This window comes from Culex pipiens, chromosome 3 (assembly GCF_016801865.2).
Source record: "Culex pipiens pallens isolate TS chromosome 3, TS_CPP_V2, whole genome shotgun sequence".
NCBI lineage: Eukaryota > Metazoa > Arthropoda > Insecta > Diptera > Culicidae > Culex > Culex pipiens.
In genome coordinates, this window is record NC_068939.1 from 137,967,173 (window position 1) to 137,990,737 (window position 23,565).

A 23,565-nucleotide genomic window follows, 5' to 3' on the forward strand; every position below is an offset into this window, starting at 1 on the left:
ATTGCTACCCTGTATAGAGCCCTAAGACGAAGTTCTTCGTCAAAATGATTTCTAGTGCTGTTCATGTTAATAAGTAAACTAATTTTAATACAAAATAAAGTACAAAATGCCAAATGCTGAAAAGTAATTTACGAAATCATTAATTCCACTCGATATATTTGAATAAATTTTCATATATTTGTTTTATTTTTAAAATAAATACAGAGACTTTAGAGCTCAATAAATTTTCAATTATAAAGCACTTAGAAAAATCAATAGAAAATAATTCTTCCTTTGAGAAAGCATACTCTTATTACAGTTCCCTTGAACTACGCTGATGCCAAAATCAAGTTAATCTCCACCAATCCAAGCTAACGTCACCGTTGATTAGTCGGTTCGATTAAGTTTATCACTTGAAGCAGGAGCTGTATAACCTCATTGTTTCAGTGATTGCTACCGACCTGACTGTCTATAAAATGTTTCCGAGAATTATTTGTTTATTTTTTATAATAATTTTCGGAGTAGTTGATGTAAAGTTTGGAGATGCTGCTGTGACAGGTAGATATTGCTTACTTTGAAATTTTCAAATAAAAAAAGAAGTATGTTTCGTTTTTTTTCAGTTCAGAATTCTAAAATGTACATCGAAAAAGTCGCCAAGCGAGTTGTGGAAATTCTGGAAACTCGATTCATAACTGGCCCGGATTTGCCAATCGACGACTACACGGCTTCGATCAAGTAAGACCAATCTTATCACACAAATTCAACGATTCCTTAACCCAAATCCATCAGCATTTCTTCGGAGGGAATCCGGCTGGATGGAAACGTTTCCTTCCACTCGGCCTTCGTTGCCCGGATTGGGGCCATCGAGTTGAACATGCAAGGTTTCCGAGAGATTCGGCTGGACACCCACGTGGCCATCGAAGCTTCCCTGCTGTGGCGGAACATTGGAGTGGCGTTGGATTTCTACGCGGACGTCGAGGGTTATCAGGGCACGGGAACGCTGCTGGTAACCTACGGGCAGTTTAATCTTCCGCTCAACACGCGGCGGGACTTTGCCACGAGAGAGGTGACCGGAAGTTTGCACTTTATGTCCATCAACAACCAGAATGATATCGTCGTGGTTGGGCATCCGAACAATGGCTACGTGCAGATGATTGCGAGAGGGGTAAGAACAAAGAATTATTAAATAGAAAAAAAATTAATGATTTGTTCTTTTATTTCTAGATAACTACAAATTTTGCATTCCGAGATCACATGCTGGAACCATTTCGGAGGTGGAATTTTCAGAATCTCTTGAATGTTGCACTGGCGGAGATTCCGTATCCAGAGGTTTGTTACAATTGTTAACTCCATTTTAAGTTGAAATGTTTAACAACAAAATAAATTGATAAATTTAACACATTCTAAGCCTGTTTGCTTTTCATCACTTTAGGATTTGCTTCTGGCTTGCACATCATCACATCACTTATTTTCATATTGCTCAAAACGCAGAATCTTTATATTAAAGCACAAGAACAATTATCATGAAATTTTCTGGCAGAGAAGTGAAAAAAATCAGAAATTTAAAAATAAAAAAAACAAAATTGGAAATAGATTTCAGACTCGATAATCCGAGAACCTCGATCATCCGATGTTTCGATTATCCGAAGTTCGATTATCCGAACTTCGGTGAATCAAATCATGAGCAAAAAATTATTTCACGTTTTTTTTTATTTTCTTGCTTTTAATATAAAATTTGAGGTCTGCGACCCTCTTTTAATCAAATTTAAATATTTGATTTAAATTGAAAAATGCTTTTTTTTCAATATATTATCATCGCCATATTGGCCGCCATGATTGATTTAGAAATTCTAAATCATTTTAGATTAGTTTATGGGTCGACCATCAAAAATAAGACAGCAACATAAAATCTCTGGTTCGAGTAACAAAAGATTCGATTATCTGAAGTGATCCGAAGATATTTTAATTTAGATATTTAGAAATTTAAGAAGTTGTGAATTTTCAAAAAGCCGTCGGGATGTGGATTTGCACCGGTTGTATTCGGTGGTGGTGGCCCGGAGTGGGTAGACGAGATTGACGCCGCTTTTTTAACAAGTACGAAAAAGTTAAATTTAACGGTGAGGAGAAGGATCCGACGGAAGAGGGAAACGACGAGTAGCGGCATAATCGGAGGTGGTCAGCGCGGATGTTTCACTCGGTGCCGGCGGTTTACGACCATCAGCAGCATTATGTGCCAGAAGTGATGACGGGACAGTGTGGGATGTCCCGAGGGTCCGCAGTTCATTTCTCGTTGCGTGACGAGTATTACCTAAACATCCGGAAGAACAGTTTGCACTAGTTCTGGAAGGACCGTCTGTACGAAAGCCGCAGGTCCTGGAGCTGTCGTACTCAGATTACTTCCAGAGGTTGGAGCGAGATCCGACGAATCTGATCAAAAACATATACCTGGAATACCGAAGAAGTTACAGGTGAGTATTGAGAATGTGTTCAGTGTCTAGCCAATTTCATTTACTTTAAAACTCTTTCAGCAACTCCTGCCCGCAAACGCTCATCTCGCAACGGCGCAGCTTCGGCCGGATGAACTTTGACGGCGAGTTGGCAATATCTGTATCATTTTCGAAGGAGGACGAAGTGATCGTGAACTATCCGTTCATGCGCTTCACTTCCTAGCCGGAAAACGTCGACTTCCCTTCCCGAATCAACAACCAATGGCCAACTCCTCCAAGCCTGTCCTGATGATGGCCGGCAACGAGACCACCCTGTTCTCTACATCGCTGTCGCGCTCCAAAATAAAGGCCGCGATGTTGCTCCCCAACGAAACATCCATCCGTAACCTGCTCAGCCTGGGGCCTTCGAACGTGACCGGTGGCGTACCGTAAGAATCGGTACAGCTTGGACGTGGAAGTTGGCCAACCATAAGCAGATCCGTTTAATACAAAAAAATCGAAAACATACTGTTTTAATATTAAAATATTGAAATAAAATCCATCACATGTTTCGAAAATCATCACTGTAATGTTAAATGTTATTTATTCTTGCCATAAAAAGTTTTTTCTTATATTCAAAGTAAAAAACTTTTACCTATACAACGAATTTGTTCCAGAAATGCATAGTAGTATCAACAACTTTTTAACTTTTAAATTAAAAAGTTTGAACTTTCTCCGAATATTCACGAACGCGTACTTTTAATTCAACGAACGATCTTTTTAAATTTAGAGTATTTTTTCTTTGTGTGTAGGGCTTTAGTACCCAATTGCACGATTGTCTAAAAATCTCTGAAATCCGCAATATCGTACAAAAAAGTTTGACCGTGTTTGAAATGCGTAAAAAAAGTAATTCACACATCAAAGTTGTCCTTCCCCACTAACGGTACACGACGAAAACAAACCTTCTGTCAAAATTCAAAACATTCGCCCGTTCCGCGTTCGTTTTCATCGTTGGAGCGCGCGCGCTCTCGTTCCAGTTTAAATCCCACCACAGAATGGACCCTCCGGTACCGTCCAGCTCCCGGGGCCGTGGCGGCTCCACCGCCCGCGGAACTTCCCGCGGCAAATCCAGCTGGCGCGGTCGCGGATTCTGGCGCGGCCCATCCCGTGGAGCGGGTTCTTCGCGGGAGAAACCCGTCGGGTACGTGGTGGCCGATGGGGGCGAGAGTCAGAGACTGCAGCCGATCGATTCGATTATGGTGGAGAGGGAAACGTGTGAGTATCCTGGTTGGAAGCTGTATTTGCCGGAGGAGGAGTATCGCGCTGGGTCGGCGATTGTGGGGAAGGTGCAGGCGATGGAGGCGTTTTTGGGGAGGGGGGAGTATGATTGGGGCGAGGTTCGGTACCACTGCTCGTTTCACTTTGAGTTGGGGGAGGTGGAGAAGGACGGGGGTTTGGGACGGGATTGGCCATCGTTCCTGGAGGAGCTGACGAATAGTCCGGAGAGAACGTTGGCGATTGTGGGATTGGCCATGCACCAGACGGTGACGAAGCGGACCGTTAAGGAGGAGGGGGGTGTGGGGATGCGCGAGGACAATCCGCTGCGGCCGATACGGGCGCGAGTTCTTGGGTACGGTCCGGAGGTTCATTTGCGCTACCTGAACATAAACAACTGGCAGAAGTTGATTGCTGTGCGTGGGACGATTACGCGAGCGGAGGGTTCGATCATAATTTCGACCTGGTTGACGTTCCGCTGTTCGCTGTGCCACGGGCTGCAGGTGATTAGGCAGCCGACTGGTGCGTACACGGTTCCGACGTCCTGCCGGAAGGGCTGCAAGGCGCGGAGTAACTTTGTGGCGGAACGTTGGTCGCCGTACACGAGGAACGAACCGTTTCAGAAGGTCCGGCTGCAGGAGTCGAATATGGGTGCTCGATCGGAGCAGGGACAGGTTCCGCGGAGTATCGAGGTTGAGTTCGGTCACGAGTTGGTAGACGCGGTTTGTCCAGGGGATGACGTGACCGTGACCGGTGTCGTGATGTGCCGCTCGCAGGAGGAGAACTCGGCAAGGGCGAACAGCTCGGCCACCATGTACAAGACCTACCTGAAGGCGGTGGCCGTTCGGAGCAACAAGAACGCTAAACCGGGTTGGCATCGGGGCGAGGAGTTCACGGAGTTGGACTTGGAGGCCGTCAATGCGATTCGAGCGGAACCAAGCGTGTTTCGGTTGATGGTCCAATCGCTCTGCCCGATGATCCACGGCCACGAAATGATCAAAGCCGGACTTCTTCTGGGAATATTCGGCGGATCTGCCATCGCTGGAGGTCGTCGCTCCGAGATTCACGTCCTCGTCGTGGGCGATCCGGGCATCGGCAAGAGTCAAATCCTGCAAGCCTGTGCACGAGTTTCTCCCCGTGGAATCTTTGTCTGTGGCAACAGCACCACCAATGCAGGTCTGACGGTGAACGTCCGCTCGGAAAAGGGCACCGGAGCAACCCTGGAAGCCGGTGCGCTCGTCCTCGCCGACCAGGGCGTCTGCTGCATTGACGAGTTTGACAAAATGTCCGCCAACAACCAGGTCCTTCTGGAAGCCATGGAACAGCAAGTCATCAGCGTCACCAAGGCCGGCGTCATGTGCACCATGCCCGCCCGAACCTCCATCCTGGCCGCGGCCAACCCGGCCGGAGGCAGCTACGACAGGTCGAAAACCGTGTCGGAAAACATCCGGATGAAACCGGCCCTCCTCTCCCGGTTCGACCTCGTCTTCACCCAGCTGGACCAGAACGACGTTCAGCTTGACTGGATGTACACCAAACACATGGACCTCCGCGGAAACCTCGGCGCTCAGGGCGGCGCAGCCCTGCAAGCACTCCTCACCAACGGCCATCTCTCCTCCCAACCGCAATCTTCCCAAGCGCCGCCACTGCACCAGAGTTTGAAGCTGCGCCCGGGCGAGAAAATGGACACCCTGCCGGAGGAATTAATGCAAAAGTACATCGGTAAGTCTTTTAAAGTCTTCCTCAATCCAAACTTCAATATCTCTCATTCCAGCCTTCACGCGCAAAAATATCAACCCGCGCCTCAGCCGCGAAGCCGCCCAAGAACTGCGCTCGTTCTACGGGGAAATCCGCCGCGCCCAGCAGGGCATGCACTGCTTCCCGGTGACGACGCGCCAAATCGAGGCGCTTATCCGGCTGACTCAGGCCCGCGCCCGGATGGACCTCGCCGCGGAAGCGACCATCGGGCACGCCCTGGACGTCATTGCCATTCTGCGCTTCAGCATGGTGGACGTGTTCAGCAACGACGCCGGCGATCTGCAGCCGCTGCGCATGATGAACGGAACGGGCACCAGCCAGACGAGCCAGGTTAGGCGGCTGGTGCGGGCGCTCCAGACGCAGGTGCAGGCGACGAAGAAGTTTCTGTTTTCGGTGGCGGAGCTGCAGGCAATTGCGGGGGGAGGGGGACCGGATTTTAACGCGCTGCTGGACACGATGAATATTCAGGGGTTCTTGCTGAAGACGGGGAAGGGCTTGTACAGGTTTACTGCTGATTGAGGCGTATTCTTGACTTTTTTGTGAGTTATTGTTACTGTTCTAAACGAAGACTGATTTGATTCTTGAAGAAATACTGAGTATTAAATATTTTATATAAATAAATAAAAAACAGTTTCATTTATCCGTTTAACCCGCCATATATCAAGATAAACGTTAGAGGGATTCACAATATATATTTTTTTAGAACCTCATTTCCCCCCTAAAATTTAAATTATATTTAAATACTTACATTGCATTCTTAAATTGCTTTGTGGGTGTTTTCGATTACCCCTGATTCAAGGCGTTTTCAAATTTCAAAAAAATAAATAAATAAATGCTCTTGAATTTTAACTTTTAATCTAATAATTTCAGAGCTGATTAAAACATTCAATTAATAGGGGAAATATGCCCATTTTAAGCCTAATAAGCGGTCGTGTTTGAATGATGCTGGATAATCTGAAGTGTTCCTTGAAATTTACTAAAACCAAGTACACCAACGAGTAGACCAACTTTTTGTGAACATTTCTGTTTATTTTCACTTTTATTAAAAGTTAAGCTATTGCTTTTACAAGCATTTGAAAAAAATATTTCAAAAATGCATTCTAATCAGTCGAGTGCATTGGGCCACGCCCATTTTTCTATTTTCAGCTTAGTTCTTTTTTTCTTCCAGCGCTCTTTTGGGTCTGCTTAGTGCTGCCAAAATTGATGAAATTTTAAGCGAACCCAAGTAACCAAACAGCACTAAAACAGGAAATTATTCAGCACTAGAAGCGCATTTAGTGCTACGCATAACAGCTAAGAAGTTTTTAAAATTGCACCAAAAGCGCATTTACAGCCGATTTGCAGCTCATTTTGGACTTTATATTTCTGTTTTACAGCTGGGCCCCTACTGTTGTCGATCCAACCCTGGAATTGTCATAAAAATGGGAGGAGCAAAAATATTTTCTCGTTCTCCCTTTCCTCTCTCTCTCTCTGTTCGTTCTATTTCGGGTTTGTTTACCATACTATACAACTTTACCGACTCTCAGCTGACCGAAGGGGAAATCCGATTTTTTTGATTGATATTGCGTAGTTGGGGATTTGATGCTAAATGGTGGAAGTAATCGTCGATGTTTGCTGGTGGTTCCTGTGCCTTTATCGTCACGCCTGTTTGGGAAATGCGCTTTCGACGGGAATGAGCAGCATCAGAAACTGTTACATTTTCTAACATAACACTCGAAATGAAACCCTTTTCTAAATTGCCTCCCTCAGAGTCTGGAGTCGGATTTATCTTTTATTTTCAGAGAAAAACATGCACAACACATAGATTTGGCTTAAATATTTTTATTGTACTTCAAAAAACTCGAACTAAACAAAATTGTCAAGCTACACTTTACCGAATTTGCGAGCGTGTCCTTCCTGACCTGAACTTGCTACCGGAGCACCGTAAGCCCATAGTGTCCGCTACACTCTTGCGTCCATTTCCGACCAATCCTGCAACCTTGAAATCGGGAATTCACCTGCTAATGGCCGAAACTGATGGTCTCCGAAACGGCCACCGTTGTCTTGGCATAAATCCCACGATGGAAGGCAATACTCTGTTTCATGCATCCTGAAAGATAGTTCATTAATGGATTATTCGTAAGAGGATTTTCTCTTGTGTTATATTTACCTACTTACAAAAGTTAGAAGAAAAACCGGTTCCAATTGCAATTTTCACCAATCAATATTTTCATCGCCATGTTTATTTTCATTTGGTTTTTCTACGAGTAAGCGAGAGCTTTGCAGATTTTGTTTTCTTTCTCTTTCACTCTCAGTCAAAACGTCAGACGTGTTGCCAGTTTGTTGAAAAAATATAACAGTGTTGCTAGTGACAGTTGGTAATCAGCTCTAAAACGGCTTTTATCAGAACAGTTATTTTAGAGCTGATTTGCTTTAATCTTTGCCGTTTTACGACTGATTAGCTGGTGAATGCTGTTTAGCAACTGATTTATGATTTTTATTAGTGCTGGATGGTTACTTGGGAACACTCACGAAAAGTAGCATTCATAGTGAAAGTTTCCTGGCAGCACTTGCTCACTCCAACAGGCGCTGCTGGTGTTGTTGGCCACCCTTTGTTCTTTATTTGCCTTCGCTCCTCGCTCGGTTTTCTTCAGCCTCCGATTGGAATGGGTATTCAAAATTCAAATGTCAGAAGACTTAGCGCGTTTGTTTTTTTGATGGTGCTTGCTAATTACAGTAGTTGTTCGGTAACTGGGCTGAGAACGTAGCCCAGTCACCGAATGTTGCTCGTTAACTGGGCTGAACGGAAAATAACGAGGGGACCACCGATGCATAATATTTTCCAGATGAAATATAAAAATAAAAGTTACTCTAATTTATTTACAATGCTTACTTTTAATATTTCTTTAATTGTAACTTGAAATTGAACAAAAGTTTGAAAAAAGTTTTTTTATTTATTGAGTATGATTTTTGCATCCTCGGTTATTTTGGTTTGTTTTGGTTTTTTGACGTTTGTCTGCTTTTTAGCTGGGGTACGGCCCAGTTATCGAGCGCCCAGTTAAAAAGCAGCCCAGTTAAACAACGCCCAGTTACCGAACAACTACTGTATTTACATTTTTTGGGATTATTTTTCAAGTGAGTGACTAACTAATGGGCAAAAGAACATGTTGCCTTGTTAAGCGCTTTGAAATCGTTAGCGCAAGTGAAAAGATATTGATGGCGATTTCGTTAAGCAGTTAACCTCTGATCTTGCGTGTGGTTGTGTGTGCCATCAAAATGAAGAAAATTTTGTCAAAGGCAAACTTATGGGAAATTGGACGAGCTTTCCGGTAAAAATATTTACGAGACTGAAAAACCAAGTCTGTCATAAAGAAATTGCCAAAAACCACAAAAAACCCGTTTTTTCAACATTTTTATTTTTAAAACCGCTGTATCTTCCCAAGGATTGGACATAGGACAATGGTCAATATGGAGACTTTTATGTAAAATTGTCTGGGAAATCGATTCCCACTACCGGCTTTTGGAAATTTTGATGTTTACACCACTTTTCAAAAAAACAGTTTTAGTAAATGATTTTTGTATTTTTTCAGGAGAGACATACCATCCTGCATTTTTCGTCAGTCTTTTGCTAACATTTTGGGATATTTTCTCAAAAATTTTGAACGAAAAAAAATCGTGACATCACCTTTAAATTTAAATTGTATACTTAAAAATCAAAAAATCTCATAGATGTGGCGTGTATTTTTGTTTCAGTGTATTTTTTTCAGAAAGCCCGTCCAATTTCCTACAAGTTTGTCTTTGACCACTTTTTGATACGACGCAACGGCTTCGAGATACAGTAATTTTTAAATTGCAAAATACTAAAATATTTAAATACCTTACGCCAGGGGTGACCAAAGTATGGCCCGCGGGCCAAACGTGGCCCGCGAGGTGATATTTTATGGCCCGCGGACTCATTTTGAATCATCAAGTAAAATGGCCCGTTGGCCATTTGTAAAATGTTTTTTTTTTTAAATGAAATTTTATTTTAAAAATTTAATTGTTAATATAATACTAATAATCAGGGTTGTTAAAATATCAAAATATCAGCTCTAAGCAACTACAATTATCTCGCCTGAATATTCATGCCTCAAATACAACTGCTCTTCTCTCTTCATTGAAACTCTCAGCGCCGAACATAGCCGAACACGTTTTCGTGTTTACCCACTCGCGATTGACATTTTCCTTTTCTCTCTCATTCTCGCTTCCACGAACATCCTACCGGAGCAGCGTTTAACCACAAAAGCCGCCACAAAACCAATTTTGCAAACGCAGTTTGAAGGGGCGTCATGCGTGGTCGGCTCCTAATCGCCCTCTCGCGTTCTCTCATTGCAGTTTTCGGAGAGATTGAGAGACTCAGCGGTGAGAGCGCATAGTCGAGGAAAAGGGAAGGAGTGATAGAGAGAGAATGGCATCGCTGGGAATCACGAGACATAAGAAGAGATCTCACAAGCTATAGTGACGGCCGCTATACTCTCGGATATTTTTGGTGCAGAGATAATCTATTGATAGCTTTTCTATCACTCTTTTGCAACACTGCTAATAATTTATTCTTTTTTTTTTGTTTTTATTTCACGATACAAATATGTTGTTCAAAAATCTTTCTAATTGAAACATTTTCACACGTTTCAATGTGTGTGAAACTAGTAAATATTGTCAAAATGCTCAAACATTTTGGAAATGTTTATGAAACTTTCAAATTTGACTAAGGTATAAAACTGTAATAAAAGAAAAAATATAAGTGTTCCATATTAAATTCAAAGTTATTATGACCAATAAACTGGGCCTCAAACTCACTTTGCACTTAGAAACATTCCACCTTGGGATTCGAACTCATGACAGTTGGATAACGAATCTTATTGACTACCATCTCATTCAGACAGACTAAATTTTGAAATCGGAGGAATAAAGCGGTTGCAAATATAGTTCAAAGCTTTTGTTATTTAAGTGCAATCAGCTGAAATCCATTTTAAATACATTCCTCTGCGTTTTTTAATAATTTTGGGCATGCTTAGGGTTTATTGAAAAAAGCTGTGAATTTTAATGAACTCTGAATGAACAACAAAAAGTGTTTTTCGCTAAAATGTTTTTGACAAAGAACTTTGTCTTAGGGCTCTATACAAGGGTAGCAATCCAGATTTTTCGCGAAGCGAAATGTAACGCGTAGAAGCAAATTTTTGAAAAAAGTGCAAGATTTCAAACGATTGTATCTTTTTTCCCTCTCGACCAATTTGAACGTTTTACCCACCAAACGAAAGGGGAAGACTTACTTAATGATCTTAAAACATATTTATTACAGTACTTATTTATTTAAGTACTTAAAAGTTAACATAAAACTACTAAAGAATAGCGAACGCTGATTGGTCAAGCGCAACCTTTCCCGAACACATTAATCAGATTCAAGTATCTAGCACTTAGCAAATTTTGCCTTGCCTCCTCCTTCCGTGGAACTGTCACGCGAGAATGTAGCACCATGGTTGCAACATGCCGTGCGATACTATTTAAGTTAGCACTTACCGAGGTTTCATCCGAAGCGGACCTCGCGTTGGTTGTTTAAATGCTCACACATACATTCGCACACTCACACAAAGCACTGTTTAGGTTCCAACTCGGAAGGGTTTGTGTCTAACTTGAAAGGGGGTGTTTTTCGGCAGCTTACTCAAGCAAAAGAAACCAATTTTAATGTTTTTACGTGTATTTATTTGAAACGTGACGAATTACCCTCTCGGCAAATTTCCCCTCTTTTTGGTGCACGCTGGTTGGATGAACGAACGTTTCCCAATCAGTCAATCGAGAGACGTGAGATTGATGTATCTAAAATCACCCCCACTCCACCTCATAATTTTCGGATCGTCGACGAGCCAACAAAACTCGGCTCGGTCGGTCCTGAAAAGTCATTCTATTGCTGGACGTCGACGAGAACACATCAGAAGCAGATGGCCTGGTGGCCCGGTAGCAGACGGCCTGGAGGTCTGGGAGCAGATGGCTTGGAGGCAAGGACCAGCTAAGACATGGTAGTCGCGGGAGTCGATCATTGGAACTGGCCACCACCTGGACTGGAGTGGCCGGAGGCCCCAGGGATGTTCCGATGGGGGGACATTTTCCAGACCGTAAGAGTTGGGGCAATATGGGTATCAAACTTTATGGTTTTTGCTACTGGACATGAAATTTGACATTTCGGCAGTAGTGGCCACAATCCGGAGTGACCGGAGGCCCCGCGGATGTTCCGATGGGGGGACATTTGTCGGACCGTAAGAGTTGGGGCAATATGGGTATCAAACTTTATGGTTTTTGATACTGGACATGAAATTTGCCATTTTGGCAGTAGTGGCCATAAACCGGAGTGGCCGGAGGCCCCGGGGATGTTCCGATGGGGGGACATTTGCCGAACCATAAGAGTAGGGGCAATATGGGTATCAAACATTATGGTATTTGATACTGGATATGAAATTTGACATTTCGGCAGTAGTGGCCACAATCCGGAGTGGCCGGAGGCCCCGCGGATGTTCCGATGGGGGGACATTTGCCGGACTATAAGAGTTGGGGTAATATGGGTATCAAACTTTATGGTTTTTGATACTGGACATGAAATTTGACATTTCGGCAGTAGTGGCCACAATCCGGAGTGGCCGGAGGCCCCGCGGATGTTCTGATGGGAGGACATATGCCGAACCATAAGAGTAGGGGCAATATGGGTATCAAACTTTATGGTTTTTGATACTGAATATGTAATTTGCCATTTCGGCAGTAGTGGCCATAAACCGGAGTGGCCGGAGGCCCCGGGGATGTTCCGATGGGGGGACATTTGCCGAACCATCAGAGTAGGGGCAATATGGGTATCAAACATTATGGTTTTTGATACTGGATATGAAATTTGACATTTCGGCAGTAGTGCCCACAATCCGGAGTGGCCGGAGGCCCCGCGGATGTTCCGATTGGGGGACATTTTCCAGACCGTAAGAGTTGGGGCAATATGGGTATCAAACTTTATGGTTTTTGATACTGAATGTGAAATTTGACATTTCGGCAGTAGTGGTCACAATCCGGAGTGGCCGGAGGCCCCGGGGATGTTCCGATGGGGGGACATTTGGCGGACTATAAGAGTTGGGGTAATATGGGTATCAAACATTATGGTTTTTGATACTGGACATGAAATTTGACATTTCGGCAGTAGTGGCCACAATCCGGAGTGGCCGGAGGCCCCTCGGATGTTCCGATGGGGGGACATTTGCCGGACCGTAAGAGTTGGGACAATATGGGTATCAAACTTTATGGTTTTTGATACTGGACATGAAATTTGCCATTTTGGCAGTAGTGGTCACAATCCGGAGTGGCCGGAGGCCCCGGGGATGTTCCGATGGGGGGACATTTGCCGGACCGTAAGAGTTGGGACAATATGGGTATCAAACTTTATGGTTTTTGATATTGGACATGAAATTTGACATTTCGGCAGTAGTGGCCACAATCCGGAGTGGCCGGAGGCCCCTCGGATGTTCCGATGGGGGGACATTTGCCGGACCGTAAGAGTTGGGACAATATGGGTATCAAACTTTATGGTTTTTGATATTGGACATGAAATTTGACATTTCGGCAGTAGTGGCCACAATCCGGAGTGGCCGGAGGCCCCGCGGATGTTCCGATGGGAGGACATATGCCGAACCATAAGAGTAGGGGCAATATGGGTATCAAACTTTATGGTTTTTGATATTGGACATGAAATTTGACATTTCGGCAGTAGTGGCCACAATCCGGAGTGGCCGGAGGCCCCTCGGATGTTCCGATGGGGGGACATTTGCCGGACCGTAAGAGTTGGGACAATATGGGTATCAAACTTTATGGTTTTTGATATTGGACATGAAATTTGACATTTCGGCAGTAGTGGCCACAATCCGGAGTGGCCGGAGGCCCCTCGGATGTTCCGATGGGGGGACATTTGCCGAACCATAAGAGTAGAGGCAATATGGGTATCAAACTTTATGGTTTTTGATACTGGATATGAAATTTGACATTTCGGCAGTAGTGGCCACAATCAGGAGTGGCCGGAGGCCCGGGGATGTTCCGAGGGGCGGGGGGACATTTGCCGAACCATAAAAGTAGGGGCAATATGGGTATCAAACTTTATGATTTTTGATACTGGATATGAAATTTGACATTTCAGCAGCAGTGGCCACAAACCGAAGTGGCCCGAGGCCCCGGGGATGTTCCGATGGGAGGACATTTGCCGAACCATAAGAGTTGGGGCAATATGGGTATCAAACTTTATGATTTTTGATACCATAAGAGTAGGGACAAAATGGGTATCAATTTTTATGGTAATTATGAATCTAGTGAATCTTGGGAAATTTGGACCAGACAATGTAATCGAAAATTTCAACAACCATCTTGCAAAGTTCTTTGTCATACTGGTCATGTGTAACATAACCACCTGCACCTTTTTTTTTCGTCGAATCTTACATATTTTAAAAATTATGGTTGCAAATCAAAATGTGTTTTTTTATTCATTTTTCAACATTTTTTTTCATTGAAATATTGAATATCCTGGCATACATAATCAATTTTATGTATTTCTTTTATTTTTTTTGCCTCTCCTCGACCATGGCCAGAGTTGAGGAACAAAATCTTTTTTTAAATGTTTGCATCGGCCTAATTGTTAAATAAAAATCTAACGAATTTCTTTTGTTACAGTCAATTTAAAGATAAAATTATGCCTTAACATAAATTGTTCCAATTTGATGTTCCCATTTTCAAAATATAGAAAAGAAAAAATTAAATTTCAATGAAAACACAAGTACATTCAAAAAAATACCTTTTTTCAAATACCGAAAACAATAATAATATCAACAAAACTGAAGGAAAACTGTCATTTTCCGTTTTCTATTATTTTTCAATTACGAAAATGTTAAAAAAGATAAATTTTAAGAATAAATGTAACATTAGTCTTTTAAATTTATAAATCTTTTTTTTTTTTCATTATATAAAAAACAAATTTTGTACATATGGCCCGCAAGCTCATTTGAGCTTCAAATTTGGCCCGGCATCCAAAAACTTTGAGCACCCCTGCCTTACGCCCTTCTCAAATGTTATTTTCGAGTACTGTTGGCTCCATATACACAAAAATGGCTTATATAGGCCTAGGATAACATGTCTACAAAGTTTCATTGAAATCGGAGAGGGTCGGGTACAAAAGTACCAGAAAAATTCCTGATTTGAGCTGAAATTGCTCTATAGCCCAAATAGTAGTCGTCGATCAAACTCTCCATATGACGAAGATATATCTTCGTCATATGGAGAGTTTGATCGACGACCTATAGGTGTTTGATTAGAAATAATTGTTTATATTTATTGTATTTTTTAACCGAATAGAAGTAGGTTTTTTATGCCAGCATTTTAGTGGCTTTTCCTGTCGAAGGAAAATTGATCAAATAATCAATCAATCAAACTATGTTCTGCATGAGAGGATTTCAGCGGTAAATACAGGGAAAACTCTTTTTACGCGATGGCGTTACGCTTTTTATTTTGAAGATTTCTCTTAAACCATACAGTATTTTTGCAAACTTCAAAAAGCATTTTTTAGATCTGAACAAAACCTAAACATTGCTTTTAAAACATTGCAAAAATGTTGCGTCGTTCCAGAGGAATCGTAACGCACCGCGTAAAAAGAGGTTCCCTACTTTCCACTGCACTGATCGACCGAAAGGTTTTCAACTAGAAATTAATATTCGCAATGTTTTGGAGTTTGACACTTACTCATTCATTTTTCATACTTCAAACATCATTTTTCATGTATCAGAAGCCAGAACAGAACCATGATTGATTTGGAATAAGAAAATGTCCATTATGCTTTTGTTTATCTTTCCAAGTATATTATAGGAGTGAGATACGCTGACGGGTTTTCGGACGGACCAACAAGTGAAACACAAATCAATTTATTTATTTAAAAATATATTTCCTTATTTACACAAAAAAAGTAAGTCGAGATTTAAACTAGGACAGAGACATTGACCTAACGCTCTAAACTATTGAACAAGGATTCGCGTTAACGTTAATATTTACAGCCTTTTCACGTTTTATTCTGCTAGCAAAAAATAATAAACTCATACCTAACTTTTAATAACTGTTTGAGAGTTTGGAATGGTCACTGGGAATTCGTACTACACGTGCCAGCCACGTGCAGCATTGGTTACAAGTCTTTACAAAGTTTCGGGTGGTAGGGAATGTGGACAGGAAGACGTTTGGTTTAGCTGCAGAGTGCTGCAGGACGGATATGAAAGTTTTTTTTTCTGCGTTATTGACATAACTTCCTACAATCTAGCCTATTTACAGTTTTTTGTTTTCTTCTTTTCAAGCAGTTTTACAGAGTAAAATAAATATACAGAAACTACCCATGCGGTGGTGTATGGCAGTCGGTTTTTTTTGTTCGTAGATAAGTTAGATTAAAATCTCCCAAAGTGGGTTCCTCCTTCCTTCCGCAGCCACGTGGTTACAGATCTGAAACAAGAACCCGTTAGCGACAATTAAATGCTGAAATCACTCCCAAACTCACTCATCGTTTCCTGCTGAATCTCGACCTTGTAGCTGGGATTGTCGTACGACACCTCGTTCTTGCGCGGTGGCGTGATGGTGGCACTTTGCACGCGCCGTCTCGTCAGGATCAGCAGCAGAATCAGCGTGGACATGACGGCGAGGGCCGCGATCACGGCGACCACCACCAGCGGGCCGTAGTAATCGCCCGGAGGCACGTCCGCACCCGCGACCGACAGTTTGCCTGGGGAGGATAAATATGTTGATGGTTTTTTTGTCATAAAAATGCATTTTTTTGAATTTGTTAATTTTTATCGACGTTAAAAAATAAGAATATCATTGTCATCGCCTGAATATTAAAACTCAATTATTCGAAGCCTTTGAATTTTTCGTTTTCGTTTCGTTTTACGGAGCAAGGTGGGGGACGCGGCCTCAAGTCAGTCCAAGACCGGTTTCTTGTGGAAAATAGGGTAGTGGCCGAACTAGTATTGCATACCAAATGAACACCACCGGAAGATATAGAGGATCAGGAGGGGGAAGGTGAAAGAAAATTAGTGTAGGTGTGAGTATTAAGAACTTGGATGACTTAAGCAGTTACGTTAATCTAAGTTTAACACTGAATAAAGGAAATCTGAAATTATGATTCAAAGTAAAAAGGCCCGGAAGAAATTGAATTATTAGTTAATTAAATAAGAAAATGTAAATAATCGGAGATTTAAACAAAGGACACCTATGATGTATTTCAAATTTAAAGGAAATTAAAAAAAAACTGGAAACCGAAAGATGAAAACTAACTTGTCTATGGAATATAAATCTTGATGCATTTTTTTTTTCTGGGCCCCGTCCTGTCGCGTCTGTCAGTAGTCTTATCGTACATTACAACTAGAAGCAGTTGTGCAAATGAAATAGTACACTTCGACCAGTTTAATCATTGATTAAAGTCCAATCTATTATTTACGGAAAACAAACATTTATCAACAACCTAAACTAAACTTTCTGAAAGAAACTTGAATCTCAAACTCCCAAATGTCAAACATTCCTTTACCTTGTTTTTAACCCAATAAACATAACTGAACAGTTCATACTTTACAAGTTGAACACTCGTTGTTAAGACGACTATTTCCGTAGTAACAGTTCAATAGGGCGAATCTGCATTTGTAAACAAGCAGTCTATCCCCCTCTTACTTGACGAAAGGAATAGACTGTCTGTCCACAAATGCAGACGCGCTCCATTGAACTGTTATTACGGATTTCGTGCCTTCCATTTCATTAGGGCACAGAAGCTCTGCAAACAAGAGTGTATCCCTATCATACATTATGTAAACTGTCATTTGAGTGAGAGAGATGCATCCTTGTTCACAAAAACCATGTGTCCCTTTGAAATGTTAGGCTCCATTTGATCGTCAAAACTCCAGTAGATCCTCGATTCGCAACAATGGTCGATACAACCATAATCCGAAAACCGTTAGTTCAACAGATTAACGAATTTTGTCCGATATCATTTCATTACTGATTGATCGAGACTCTATGGATTTTTTTGACTATTCCGAATGGTTAGCATACCACATAAATTGAAATCAGAGATTCTGAAAGCATTACTTAACTCACTTACACACAGATGGAGTCTGGAACTATTAAACAACCTAAAGTTACAAAAAAATACTAACTATTCTGAGTGCCTTGCAACAAAACTAATTTATCAAAATACCAAATCCTAACCTAACACCCACTTTAAAAAAAACGAAAAAAATCACAATGCCTAGAAGAGGCCTCTCTTACTGTTTTGTGTAAGCGTTGCTGTGCTTTATGAATTTCTACCTAAGCTAACGACGTATCAAAAAGATTAAAACCTGTTCAAAGCAGATTTTACAAACAAGAATATTGAGATGCAAATAAAAAAAATCAATATCTTGCAATTTTACATAGTACAATAGTTGTGATTTCTATCAACACAAGTATATAAATATAAAATAAATGTGTGATATATATCAACATCGGAAACCATCTTTGCAAATAGCCCTGAAACGACGGCAACGTGTGGCTCCATCTCCAGGGAATTATTCGAAGCCTTTGAATTTTTAAATCCAAAATGGCGGCCAAAATGGTGGCGATGAAATATTGAAATACTTCGATGCTCGTATTGTCTTGATATTCTTCCTAGCTCGATGAGTCCCTCTCTCGATTTCCCCATGCATTTGCTCTAAAATTATATCTAGGTTGCAATATTTTCCGAGATGTTTTTCTCTTTCTCATGGCTTGCATAGACATTTTCCTTTGCGAAACGGAGTTTGACATTCATTTGTTTTGTTTGATGATCCCTTCGATATTGACAACCAGAGAGTCGGATATAAATGTATAAAGGGCAAATGACCCTATTTTGGACCTAGTACCTATTTTGGAACCCGTTTTGTGTTTGAAACAACTAATTAAGTAAATTGTTTCAAGCACACGGTGTAAGATGGTGGGTCCAAAATAGGAAAATCAATACTTTTTTTCTGTGTAGGTCCAAAATACAGCCAAAAAAGGTTTAACATGTTTCACCTGTGATTACAAACTGATAAGAGCTACACAAACAATAGATATTCTACAGTCATGTGCATGAAATAAGATACAAAATCAGCCACAAATGGATTGTTTTGGTTTAACTGAGAACAAGCCAGAAAATGGAGGAGCTTTGCAAAATAGGGACTTCTACCCTACAACTTTGAACCAAAAAAATGATCTAATAGTTTTTTTTTTGAAAAAAGGAATTTTGAATTTAAAAATGTTTAGAAAATTAGAATTTTTATTTCATTTTTTGAAACAAAAGGGCTTTCAAGTCAAAAAATTACCTACACATTCAAAGTATGCTTACATAGCAGCTGCGGGTTTGTTTGCATCAGATTTGCTATCCCTTTCTAGCAAATGATCAAATAGGGAATCGGTTGTACCCGACCCTCTCCGATTTCAGTGAAACTTTGTAGACATGTTATCCTACGCTCATATAAGCCATTTTTGTGTATATGGAGCCAGTTTCACTCGATAATGACATTTGAGAAGGGCGTAAGTGTTTTAAATATTTTTGTTAATCGTAATTTCAATATTGCTGTATCTCGAAGCCATTGCATCGTATCGAAAAGTGGACAAAGGCAACCTTGTAGGAAATTTTACGGGCTTTCTGAAAAAATACACTGCAAGAAAAAAACACTCCACTTTTATGAGATTTTTTTATTTTTTAGTTTAAAAGTCAAATTTGATGTTGAGCCCACAATTTTTTTTTCGTTCAATTTTTTGGTGAAATTAGCCTAATATGTTACAAAAAGACTCACGAAAAATGCAGGATGGAGCAACTCACCTAAAAAAATGATTTTTACATTTTTACTGAAACTGTTTTTTTTTCAAAAGTGCTCTTAACATCAACATTTTCAAAAACCGTACACGATTTTTTAGACAATTTTACATCAAAGTCTCGATATTAACAATTGTCCTAAGTCCAATCCTTGTGAAGTTATAGCGGGTTGAAAAATAAAAAATGTTGTAAAAATGGTTTTTGGCAATTTCTATATAACAGACTTGATTTTTCAGTCTCGAAAATATTTTTACCGGAAAACTCGTCCAATTTACCAAAGATTATCTGATTTTTTTTTAAATTATTCATTGATTTTTTTACCGCTTTTTCAGTGCAGTCTTGATCTTTCGTGCCCCATTCCATTTGACGAGGAAGTAAATCAGCAGCTAACCGGGTAGCAAAAGGAATCCCGACGAACTGCAATTATGTTTTCATCACTGATGGTATACTGCAGGTTGAGGTTTCACCCGTTCAAACTTTTGGAATCCCTTTTTAATGAATTTAAATTTTAAGCGGAAGTTATTAAAGGAAAAAATACGTTTACGTTGTTTCCTTTTTTATATAATTTTTGTTCAAATTTCAAAACGGGTGAAATAAAAGTTAAAATTAAGATAAATGTTCAAACTGATCAAAACGCAGAACAACTATTCAAACATGATATCAACGATTTTTTTTTCAATTTTCAGTCACTGTTGGTGATTTTTGACTCTTTTATTATGAAATCAAAACAATCACAGCTTTTTTGCCCCTGCCCTCAATAAATTCAAATTGAATTATGAATTGACTTTTTACTCACCAGTCTTGCCCGGAATCGCCGGTCCGCCGGGTTTCGTGATGAAGTTCACCACGTTGCTCTTCTTGATGCTACCGTTGGTGAGGTACATCTCCAGCCAGAGCCGATACCGGGTGCCCGGCTTGAGGTCCGCAATCAGCGTCCCCGTCGTCGAGTCCCGTTTGGCCACCTTGAAGACACTGAAAAATAAAATAAGTCAAATTCAGTTTGGTTTTGCTGCAGTTGTGTCACTCTTACCTTGAGTCCTCCTTTCCACTATCACTCTGATAGATCGCCCGGTAGATATTAATGTACTTGTCCTCCGGGTACGGAACGCCAGACCAGCTAACCTCGACGCTGCCAGCCTTCACCTTGCTCACGTTCACGATCACCTCGAAGCCGTACATGTCAACGCGGGCAGCCGTCGTGAACTGAAGCATTTCCCCAGCACGGACCTCTTCACCATGACCCGGGAACGGAATAAAGAAGATGCCCACCTCGTAGCGCGTCTGCGGCTTCAGGTTCTCCAGCGTGTACTCGCTGAGCGCCCGGTGGATCAACGGCGTCGCGTCGTACACCATGCCGTCGATCTCCTTGAACCGCAGCTGGATCCCGTCCACGTAGTCCAACTCTTCGTCGTCCAGCTTGCGCCAGCTGATTCGCGCCCAGGACGCGTTGACGTCCTGCGTCTGCAGCATCGGATCCTGGATGATCTCCTTCAGGAAGTTGGTCGGATGTCCCAGGTGTGGATAATGTCCCAAATCCGTGTTGATCAACGTCGGTGGCGTAATGACCCGGTCCGAGGGCGTCCTCACGTTGTACACCTGACTAGACGGTTGCGAGTTGACGTCCCGCAGCACCAGCGTGATCTTGACCCGGTACTCGGTGTTCGGTTCCAACCCGGGTAGTTCAAACTCCAGCTGCGAAGTCGCGATCAGATCGTCCGGCGGAGCGAAGACCTGCGCCTGCCACGTGCTGGTGTCGTTGTTGCGGGTGCGAGTGTAACGCAACTCGACGCGACCGTGGAGACCGACGTAAACTTGTGGTACGATGAAGATTACCCGAACGGTGTTGGGGTCGATCGCGTCCAGTTGGAGCACGCGCAGGTCAGTCGCCAGGGACGAGGGGTAGCCGAGGTTGGGACCTAGATGGGGAGAAATGTGTTAGGAATTTGGCAATTGTTGTACCAAGGAAATTTAAAACTTAACCTAAGAAAACTGTCATTAAATCTCATAAATCTCTAATAAATATTACCCTTCTATTCGTTATCTTTAAATCTTGTAAAAAAAAGGAAACAACTCTCTAAGAAATCCTTCCGAATGACCAAACAAAACATTTTGTGTCATTAGTGCACCCACACAGGGGTCCATACAATTGTGGCAACTGTCCGTACAAAAATGGTGCGTAAATTTTCGAAAAACTGTATCTTGTGAAGGATTTCAAAAGATAAAATCCATCATAATATTTCACAAATTCATCAACATTGAAAATTGGGTTTTAAAAAATAATTGTCATATTTCAGCAACCAGGGGTCCAATCTTCAATGTCTCTTTAGCTATTTTATTGGATTTATTTATCAACTTTTCGAAAAAAAATATTTACAGGAATGGACAATTGTGGACACTATTTCAAAATAATGGAAGACATAAAATTCATAAAATTTGGCGGAATGGTCATACAATCTGTATTTTGAGAAAAGTAGGTTTTTGGTGCCTTTTCCTGCCTTAAAAAAGTAAAAAAATATAAATAATAGATAATTAGGAACATTTCGAAAAAAACTAAACTACGCCTTCAAAAATTACTTATTTTTTTACCTTTTAATTTTTACTTAGAGTTGGATACCCAAAATACGTATTTATTTATTTTTTGATACATTTTATGGGACTCAAAAACACATTTTTGATGTCATAGTGCATGATGGTTCAAAATCTGATTCCAGAGATATATATTTTTTTAATTTCGAAAATTTAATCAATTTTTTTAAGTGCACCGTTTTCAAAGTATAGTCACGGAAAATATAACATTTTTCATATTTTTTATTTAAATTTTCTGTTTTTTTTTCAATACAAATGAATTTATAATTTTAATGTTTGGTCTGGAATATGAAATGATCAAAATTATTTTTTGTACACTTTTCAAATGTTATACTTGATTTTAGAATATTGAAATTATTTTATATAAATGATCAAACTAAAACTAGTTTCGATCGATTACAATTTTTTGTGAGGCTTTATCGTGAAACTAATAACTCAATTTTGAATAAATCTGAAAAAAATGATAGGAATTTTCCAAGCTTTTCAAAAATGTTTAAGAAATTTAAGAAATTTTTAAGAGTTACAATTTTGTTCAAATAATCATATTTCTGGAACCAAATTTCGCACCATCATGCACTATGGCAAAAAGATGTCTTTTTGAGTCCCATAAAACGAAATAACTCCGAAAACTAAAAAAAAATTATACATATTGCGATTTATATTTTAAGTAAAAAAAAAATAATTGAAATAAAGAAAAAAATCATTTGTTTTGTAGTGAAGCTATTTTTTTTCTGATTAGTCCTAATTAAAATCTACAACTTTGTTGAAGACACCAAATCGCTCAGAAATCCCACACATGTCTACATATCTAGAGTTTTTAAAGAGGTCCTATGAACATATGAATACAATAGCTTAAGGGGTTACATACATGTATATTAGGGTGGTCCAAATCCGGACTTTTTTGGGGCTACCCCCTGAAATCAAAGATTGGCCCATCACCAGGCTAAATTCCAAATTTGAGCTCATTCTGACCACGGGAACCCCTCCCTCCACTCGCTTAAAGTTTGTATGGGAAAAATCATCAAAATGTATGAAGAAAAGCAACTGTTTTACTTTTTTACCTGTGGAGGGCGCCATAGTTATCGGATTCTTACCATTTCTCAAATGTAGAACCTTCATTAAATTTAGAAAAACTTTCCCGAGGACACCATATTTTTAGGATTTTTTCCCGCGAAGTTATTAGCGCCCAAAGCTGACCATTTTTGCGCGGTCAGCTGTAAGGGGCTACCTAACAACGATGTTTAATTCCAATTCGTACACGCACGTGCTCTCTCACGAACTTGCTCGTCTGCCTGCCTGCCTATTTACCGCGCGCGCTGTTTCTCTGCTTGGACTTTTGTCGTCGTCGTCGTTTTCGTTTGCTATCCGCTGCGCTGCGTTTGCTGGCAATTTTATTATTATTTTCATTCAGAATAGCAGGTTTGTTTTGAGTTATATTTAGCATATAAATTATTAAATTATGTCAAAAATAAAAAAAAATGCGCTGAAAAAACCATTTAAAGAAAATACAGCTTAGGCTCATTTAAAACAGCAAATGTCATGTGAACAGGGTTTGTTTGTTTTTCCAAGCATTACAAGCAGTTGTTTGTATATGCTAAAGAAACATGATAATGATTCAATTATTTAAAACAAATCTTCAGGTAATACAAATTTTGTTCCTTTAGGTATGATAAA

At 40.8% G+C, this 23,565-nt stretch overlaps 3 protein-coding genes across 5 annotated transcripts in view; 2 read left to right on the forward strand and 1 right to left on the reverse strand.

The window, feature by feature from the left end:
- Positions 1 to 297: 297 nt before the first annotated feature.
- On the forward strand, positions 298 to 1,397 carry LOC120428862 (uncharacterized). The gene is made up of 4 exons (XM_039593986.2): positions 298 to 537; positions 600 to 714; positions 769 to 1,144; positions 1,204 to 1,397. Exons 1-4 carry the CDS (start codon positions 456 to 458, stop codon positions 1,324 to 1,326), a joined length of 696 nt encoding a protein of 231 aa, XP_039449920.1. The 5' UTR covers positions 298 to 455; the 3' UTR covers positions 1,327 to 1,397.
- Positions 1,398 to 3,403: 2,006 nt separating this feature from the next.
- LOC120428861 (DNA helicase MCM8) lies at positions 3,404 to 5,997 on the forward strand. The gene is made up of 2 exons (XM_039593985.2): positions 3,404 to 5,402; positions 5,455 to 5,997. Exons 1-2 carry the CDS (start codon positions 3,461 to 3,463, stop codon positions 5,955 to 5,957), a joined length of 2,445 nt encoding a protein of 814 aa, XP_039449919.1. The 5' UTR covers positions 3,404 to 3,460; the 3' UTR covers positions 5,958 to 5,997.
- A 9,384-nt stretch (positions 5,998 to 15,381) lies between these two features.
- Positions 15,382 to 23,565, reverse strand: part of LOC120428859 (putative epidermal cell surface receptor) — a 60,244-nt gene continuing 52,060 nt past the window's right edge. For all 3 annotated transcript variants that reach the window (XM_039593984.2, XM_039593983.2, XM_039593982.2), the window contains 4 exons: positions 20,336 to 21,221; positions 20,102 to 20,277; positions 16,000 to 16,221; positions 15,382 to 15,944 (listed from right to left, as the gene is read on the reverse strand). In XM_039593984.2, coding sequence (XP_039449918.1) covers positions 15,937 to 15,944; positions 16,000 to 16,221; positions 20,102 to 20,277; positions 20,336 to 21,221 — 1,292 coding nt within the window. In that variant the 3' untranslated portion in view covers positions 15,382 to 15,936. The remainder of the gene's footprint in view (positions 15,945 to 15,999; positions 16,222 to 20,101; positions 20,278 to 20,335; positions 21,222 to 23,565) is intronic.

Excerpts from the sequence above, each read along its gene's own strand:
- LOC120428862 (XM_039593986.2), top strand. The coding sequence starts at position 456 with ATGTTTCCGAGAATTATTTGTTTATTTTTTATAATAATTTTCGGAGTA. Across the intron at positions 715-768 it reads GACTACACGGCTTCGATCAA|CATTTCTTCGGAGGGAATCC; the intron begins GTAAGACCAATC and ends CAAATCCATCAG. Across the intron at positions 1,145-1,203 it reads TGCAGATGATTGCGAGAGGG|ATAACTACAAATTTTGCATT; the intron begins GTAAGAACAAAG and ends TTTTATTTCTAG.
- LOC120428861 (XM_039593985.2), top strand. The coding sequence starts at position 3,461 with ATGGACCCTCCGGTACCGTCCAGCTCCCGGGGCCGTGGCGGCTCCACC. Across the intron at positions 5,403-5,454 it reads ATTAATGCAAAAGTACATCG|CCTTCACGCGCAAAAATATC; the intron begins GTAAGTCTTTTA and ends CTCTCATTCCAG.